General features: G+C 42.4%; 1 protein-coding gene across 3 annotated transcripts; it reads right to left on the minus strand.

Annotated features, from left to right (window-relative positions):
- Window positions 1-4,439: 4,439 nt before the first annotated feature.
- LOC133617445 (type-2 ice-structuring protein-like) lies at window positions 4,440-5,660 on the minus strand. 3 transcript variants are annotated; one of them, XM_061977397.2, is made up of 7 exons: window positions 5,562-5,660; window positions 5,381-5,483; window positions 5,175-5,287; window positions 4,971-5,087; window positions 4,796-4,904; window positions 4,615-4,689; window positions 4,440-4,525 (listed from the first exon to the last, which is right to left on the minus strand). In XM_061977397.2, the coding sequence occupies exons 2-6, from the start codon at window positions 5,433-5,435 to the stop codon at window positions 4,622-4,624; spliced, it is 462 nt and encodes a 153-aa protein (XP_061833381.1). In that variant the 5' UTR covers window positions 5,436-5,483; window positions 5,562-5,660; the 3' UTR covers window positions 4,440-4,525; window positions 4,615-4,621. The 3 variants fall into 3 exon arrangements, with proteins under 3 accessions (XP_061833381.1, XP_061833382.1, XP_061833380.1); XM_061977398.2 differs by having other exon boundaries at window positions 4,440-4,528; XM_061977396.2 differs by having other exon boundaries at window positions 4,440-4,549.
- Window positions 5,661-7,510: the final 1,850 nt, after the last annotated feature.

Below are 7,510 nucleotides of genomic sequence, written 5' to 3' on the forward strand. Positions count from 1 at the left end.
GTGGTTGGCCGGAAGAAACCCCAACCTCAAAAGAGGATACAAAATCAGTAATTAAATGGCTTGTGAATGACCTAATTCCCCGACATGGGTTCCCCAAAAAGATTAGGTCAGACAACGGCACCCATTTTAAAAATACTCACTTAGCCTTGATCAAAAATGCTTTCGGACTAGAACACAGGTTCGGTTTGGGGTACCATCCTCAGTCCCAAGGTAAGGTTGAAAGGATGAACCAGAACATCAAAAACGAATTGGCTAAAATCTGTGCACAGACCAAATTGAATTGGATTGACATGTTGCAATTAGCGTTAATGATCATTCGAATGTCCGTGAATAAAACTGTTTTACCGCCCTTTGAGTTTTTCACCCTATGAACTGCATACAGGTCAGCCCTTCCCAGGATCAACACACCCCTGGAAGAAGGAATCAGCGTAAAACCAAAATGGTATTTTACACAAAATGCAGAATTTGTGTGCCAGTTCTTCTGTACAGATTCGAGGATGACAGCCCGCCACTCCAGATTCCCTTCCGTCCACTGAGAGGGTCAAGATCAAGGTCATCAAACGCAAGTGGACGGAGCCCAGGTGGACTGGTCCCTTCAAGGTCGTGGAACGGACGTCCCACGCCCTTCGACTGGCTGGTAAAGGGGACACCTGGTACCACCTCTCACTCTGCACTCCTGCTGAAGACCCTGACAAATCTCCAGCGGATGTCATTGCTGACATCGCCACATCATCTGCCCCCCCCCCCCCCTTCATCATCTGCCCCACTCGACCCCCCTTGCAGCGCCTTTTGAGCCTGAGGCATCTGAAGAAGAACGGGAGCAGACCGACGACTCATTTTTAGTATGTGTGTTACCGGAGTAACACACTGAAAGGGGTGGTCGTGCTAGTAACATCTCCCCCAGGTCATAGAAGAGCGAGGCTTTAATTGCACACATAGTCCTACAGCCCAGAAGAAGACGCTGAGAGAGAGACCGTCAGATTTTATACCTATAGTACTCTGACCAACTTCTATATTGTATATCATTGCTTGAGACCAGTTCATATGCTAAATGTTTCTTAGTTTTTCTTGCTTGTTTTCAGCATAACTATTTGTGTCGTTACATTAAGTGAAAAGTTTGATGTTTATCCCCGTTTAGTTACCTGAATTACTCTGATTTTGATTTCTGAAAGGCAGGATGTTATACCCAGTAGGATTCCCTGACGGACTGGTGTTTGGGCTTGCTCTACTGACCTTGTGTCTCAGTTCTTCCTTCCCAACGACAGTGACTGACAAGTGTCTTAGAACGTACGGCGGACTTGAAATAGACTGGGTCAAAGGGGGCAGCAAGACTTACTTTTTTGACCTGTGCAGTGTGATTAAGTGCGAGGGAAAAAATAGTTCTTACCGTGCTAGTAACCTCTATCTTTGTTACGACTCAAACCTGAACTATTGGTGTCGGATGCGGACAACATACTCTGGTAAGTGGTGCCCCTCGTGGAAGCAGGTAACCCACTACACAGGGCCCTTAGACTACCATGACCCTTTATATGCCAGCATACTTCCAGAATTCAAAGTTATTCTGAGAGGGATGACCTTTCAGAGGAACTTTGATCGGTCCCAGAACCCCGTTTCCCTTACAATTGCCAGAGCAGGTGTTATGCCTGGTCCCTTTTATGTTGTTTTGGGGGTTGACCAGACAGGTACAGACCCTACAGGAATTATTAAAATGAATGTCCTTGAGAGGGCGTTAACTACCTCTGCCCCCTCTGTAGCACCTAAAGTGCCACTCCACCTCAGTGACGTTACAAAGGCTCTCACATCTGTGTATACTAATGACATCACCACCGAAGACCTGGTAGCTTTGACCTTAGGAGCAGGTGCAGGCAACCTGTGGCTTAGGAGGATGACTAGCATGGCTAAGAGCCAAAACCTGGGTGACTGTGTTGCTTGTTCCGCTGGACGTCCCTTTCCCCACAATTGCCCCGCCCCTTTTAAGTTGACTGACACAAATGGCTCAAACTGTCTTATCTCCTTGTTTTCTGAACCCACACCGCCAGGTTGTGATTTGTTGGCTAGTGTGTACCCTCCTGTTGACAATTTCACCCGACTTCTTCCCTTTGTGGCTCAAAAGCTGAAATACACGTGTTTTCAATTTACAGGACCCTCAACATCCCCCTAAAAATTGGGTGACATTAACCCCTCCTGGTGCACCACCCTGATAGATGGCTCAAGGATAGGCCCTTGGGCACGAGCTGACTTATTCTGGTATTGTGGGGAGCACAGATTGTACATTAGAATCCCGACATCAGCCGTTGGACTTTGTGCTATGGTTAGACTGGTGACCCCACTCACCCTAGTGGGTACCAAATTAACACCCCTTGGAACTCCTGTTTCAGCGGCCTCTCTAACTTCCCGCAGAAGACGCCATGTGTTATCTCGGAGGAGTGTAACGGGCTCCTTTGATTTGATGAGAAACCCTGATGGTGTTTACTTTGATGCAATTGGACAACCAAGGGGGGTCTCATCCTGTGCAGGTTTCGAGAACCTGGTGCTATTTTCCCTGTGACTGTTACTAAAAATGTAGAATGCATTAACTATGTTTTTTATAATCTGTTGAGACTGACCAACCTGACTCGTGATGCTGTTGAGGGGCTTGCTGAACAACTTGCCCCAACTTCCTTCATGGCCGTCCAGAACCGCATAGCCCTTGACCGTATCCTAGCCAAGGAAGAAGGTGTGTGTGCAATGTTTGGTGACCAATGCTGTACCTTCATTCCTATCAACACCGCCCCCGATGGCTCGGTCCAGAGGGCCCTGGAGGGCCTCCATGCCCTGTCTAAGGAATTTACTGAAGTTTCCGGTGTCTCTGACCCCTTCAAAGATTGGCTCCAAAGCACCTTTGGAAGGTGGTCTGACCTAATTAAGTCTGCCCTGATCTCCCTTTAAGTTTTCTTGCCCATCATAGCCTCATGCGGTTGCGTTATCGCCCCTTATGCTAGGTCTTTATGCACCCGCATCATTGTTAGAGCTGTAGAAGGTCAACCCCACCCTGTTTCTGGGTTTGCTATGTCACTGAAGGGGGTCAAGCAAAGTGGTGACCTTCGAGAAATGCTAGTTTCCTTCCCTGACAGTGACGACATTGACATAGATTCCATCCGTTTATCTCCCATGTAACTAAGCTTTTAATTTTTTACTAGCTTGCTCAAAGAGGGGCGTATTTTAGAAGTGTTGTACTAGTGATAAAGTCTTTTTAGAAGATCTGAAGGGGGAATTGTCGGAGGCAGATATTTACATATATCCGATTTTAAGTGTTACTTCTTTTGTTTCATAATCATATTACAAAACAGCTAGTGTTATTCTTCCAATTGTGGTCTTTTGGTTGTCTGCAAAAACTGTGTGCTTAACCTTGAATCTTCTGATGTAAGAAAGAGAGATACTCCTTTCTCTTATCTAGCCTTATTCCCACGTGCGGAGGACAATGGGCATGTGTTTTGGCTGGAGGAACATGACTGCGAGGGTGGGAGGAAGAGAGACTTAAGAGGGGAGAGGGTTTTTCAAGGGGGGGCAGACCATCTTGGCGGCGCGATTGAATGTTCTATGCTGGACTGGTCTCAATGTATATGCAAAGCTTTGCAAATATATTACAAAATACCTATTCTGTCTCTGGTGGTTTTTCTACTCAGCTTTAAGTGTCGTAAAGAGCTTGGGAGCGACTTGTGACTTGAATTCCCTGGGAGGAACAATTGGTCCAAATGCAACAGTTTGTACTTCATGAAGTTTTGCACCTGTTGTGTTTTTTTGTTTGTTTTCATTATATTTGGATGTAATTGTTGGTTTATATGATATCCATTAAGTAAGACAACGTATTATGTTGAAGGGGGCAGGAAAATATAAGATTTTTCTTCATCCTGCTCCTTCTCATGCATTGGTGTGTAAATGTATAATTGAATAATTGAGGTATAATTGTCTATCGATCAAAGATGCACATCAATGAAGGTGATAAATAAAAATGAAATGAAAAAAATGAAAAATTGATTGACATGTACAGCCTTTGCGCGATGCTTTGTTGATGCACCATTGGCAGAAATTACAGCCTGGAATCTTTTTGAATACGATGGCACAAACTTGGCACACCTATCTTTGAGCGGTTTCAACCATTCCTCTTTGCAGTACCTGTTAAACTCAACCAGATTGGATGGGAAGCATTGGTTAACATTAACTTCAAATACTGAGGCCAAGGTCCATGACTCATAAGCTCTTTTTTTTCCGGCGAAGGAGCAAATACTCAGGACATTAAATATTGCTGCTAGAAAATTCTCCTAATGTACCACCTGTCCATCATGAACATACTAGGCCTGTGTCTATTACCTTTTCTGTGCACGTGACGATTGGACGATGCAGGTCAAAATTAGGTGTGTAAATATTTGTAAAAAAAACAACAATTCAAAATGCACATGTCAATACTCAATATGTTTATTACATGTATGAAAGGATGTCTGTGTTATATTCTCCAGTTGGTAAATATCCATCCATCCATAGTCTTCTGCTTGCATGGGTCCAGGTCAGCCTTTTGATAAAAAAGAGAGTTTGAATATGCACGAGACTGCAACAAAACAGTGTCACTGTACATACCTGCAGTCTAAAGAGACTTTGCACACACAAATGGCAGTAGTGTGTCACAGGCGGTGTCATCCCAGCATTTGCCGACTGTTGTCAAAAAGAAAATGTCATCTCTTTTTAACAAATGTATTGACTGAGATTGGCCGGCATTTAAGATCACATCTTAAATCAGTCATGAAATACTGTGATCTACTTTGAGTGTTGGTCTTCAGACAGCACTCTGCTTGTGTGTTGTCTGGTTTTTGTGGACACCAGAAAGTTCCGGACACGCCTGTACCATCACTCCAAAGCCAGCTTCCAGCCTGTACAAGTGGTGAATCATGTTAGCCTCAAAACACACAAAACAAATGTAGGCAAATGTATTTTACCGATTGGCAATCTGAGCCTCCAATCCATGCTTCTGACTGAGTCAAGGTCTGAAGGAAATTATGCTCGTCATTCTGGTGTATCGATGCAAGGTTCCCACCCATGGTCTGGCATTGTGTCTGCAGCGGGTAGAGCCAGAGAGACACGTCTCTTACACACCAAACCAACAGAGCGGCTTTCTAAAAGCATGAAATAATGATACCCACCTCAGCATCAACCCAGTTCTTGGTGGAGGATTCAAAGTAGAAACATCGGTTGTTGTGTTTTTTCCAGTTGGCTGGACACTGTGACGCAAAAAGTTCGGCATCTGCAGCTGCATCTAGAGTGGACAAACAAGAACCAGTGACTGTCAACGCTTGTCTGTTTCTGTGTGTCAATCCTGTAGAAGCACACTTGGTCTTTTGGTGCTCACCGTCAGCTGTAGCCAGTGCCACCATTGCACAAAGAACTAAAGTCACAGTCAGCATCTTAGCCAGGAAGATGGTGTAGAGGTTGAAGACGACGAACTGGGAAACCTTGGAAGTCGCACAAAAGAGCTGCTGAGTCATCACAATCTGCATGAGAGAGAAGGCAAAAAGCATGTGAGTACAAACCTGCAGGTGAGAGCTCCTTCTTGCTTCTGTGTAGAGATCATGAACAAGAGCTGCTCTTATATGCTGTCAGTCAACCTTCAAAAGCTGCCCGTTTATTTATTGCAGTGTTTTCTTTCAACTAGACTTTGAGCTCCATCAACAAACCAAAGTGCATCCCACTATGTATTATTCCATACAAATATCGAATCATATTCTTGAACAAACATGAGATAGACCGTAAATGTTTGTGTAAATAACACAAAGTACTGAGGATTCTTTTTTTTTCCCATTTATTTCAGGCAATGACAGTACAAAGTTGACAACACATTATAATATAAATTAATATAGTGCAAAAGGTAATGTACAGTATGTAATGCATGATTGCCCAGTTTTGCCTGAAAGAGAGTGGGAAAAAGGTAATTTATTTAATCCCACCCCCAGTTCTCCATTCAGTGATTATTCACATGACTTTCACTCTTACTTTGTTCAAGGATTATAATACACATGTTGTATCATAGTGGCATTACCACAGGTAACAATAATTATTACACTGTAACAATAATTTGTATCAACAATGTAGGAATAATGAATCTACCAACATTGGTAATAGACAAAATGCCAACAATGGTAATAGACAACATAGCAATAATGGTAATAGACAACATAGCAATAATGGTAAGAGACAACATACCAACAATGGTCATAGACAACATAGCAACAATGGTAATAGACAACATAGCAACAATGGTAATAGACAACATTGCAATAAGGGTAATAGACAAAATGCCAATAATGGTAATAGACAACATAGCAATAATGGTAATAGACAAAATGCAAATAATGGTAATAGACAACATAGCAATAATGGTAATAGACAACATAGCAATAATGGTAATAGACAACATAGCAACAATGGTAATAGACAACATAGCAACAATGGTAATAGACCACATAGCAACAATGGTAATAGACAACATAGCAACAATGGTAATAGACAACATAGCAATAATGGTAATAGACAACATAGCAATAATGGTAATAGACAACATAGCAATAATGGTAATAGACAACATAGCAACAATGGTAATAGACAACATAGCAACAATGGTAATAGACAACATAGCAATAATGGTAAGGACACATTGAGCACATGATAACACTTTGAGACAGAGTACAGCAGCAGGTCAAATTAAAGACCCTCATCTCTATATTTGAACCAGACCCCATGTTTGTATAATAGTTTAAATGGATTAATAGTTTGGCATTGCTTGTGTTGTAAGTCCAGTTTGTTCCATAGTTTTACTCCGCATACAGACACACAGAAAACGTTTACGAGTGGTTTGAGCTCTCGGCAATGAGAAATATCCAAAGGCTCTCAAGTTATGAGCCTGCACTCGTCTTATAAAAAAACGTTGTAGATTAGGCGGCAATCATTTGTTAAATGCTTTATATAAGATTATTAATGTATTATATTTAACAAGGTCATCAAATTTGAGCAACTTGGAATGCATAAACAGATTATGAGTATGTTCTAAATAACCAACGTTGTGAATGATCCGCACTGCTCTTTTCTGTAATATGATCAGAGGATGAATTGTGTTGTGGTAAGTATTCCGCCATACTTCAACACAGTATGTAAGGTATGACATTACCAAGGTGCAGTATAGAGTACGGAGTGCATTTTCATTGAGGTATAGTTTTGCTTTGTTTATAATTGAGAGCAACGTTCCCTCTAAGGTGCGCACCTGCGCACTGCTCACGCGTCCTCTGCGCACAGCAAATCTACGCCGCGCACAAAATCAAATCCCACTCTAAACAAAAGAAACAAATAATTTGTTTTGTATGATATTGCAATGCAACTGTGAGTAACAGGTGACGAAAGGCGGCCACAACAGATAAAACAATGTTTGTCAACACTTAAATTATTGTAACGTCTGCGGAGACACTTTAAGGAGGACAGGAATTCCATC

The sequence above is a fragment of the Nerophis lumbriciformis genome, linkage group LG16 (genome assembly GCF_033978685.3).
Source record: "Nerophis lumbriciformis linkage group LG16, RoL_Nlum_v2.1, whole genome shotgun sequence".
Lineage (NCBI taxonomy): Eukaryota > Metazoa > Chordata > Actinopteri > Syngnathiformes > Syngnathidae > Nerophis > Nerophis lumbriciformis.

What these genes read in the sequence shown, in the direction of transcription:
- LOC133617445 (XM_061977397.2), bottom strand. Translation starts at nt 5,435, where the DNA reads ATGCTGACTGTGACTTTAGTTCTTTGTGCAATGGTGGCACTGGCTACA. An exon ending in GAGGCTCAGATTGCCAATCG is followed by an intron (nt 4,905 to 4,970) that starts GTAAAATACATT and finishes CCACTTGTACAG; the next exon opens with GCTGGAAGCTGGCTTTGGAG. An exon ending in TCTGAAGACCAACACTCAAA is followed by an intron (nt 4,690 to 4,795) that starts GTAGATCACAGT and finishes TTTTGACAACAG; the next exon opens with TCGGCAAATGCTGGGATGAC.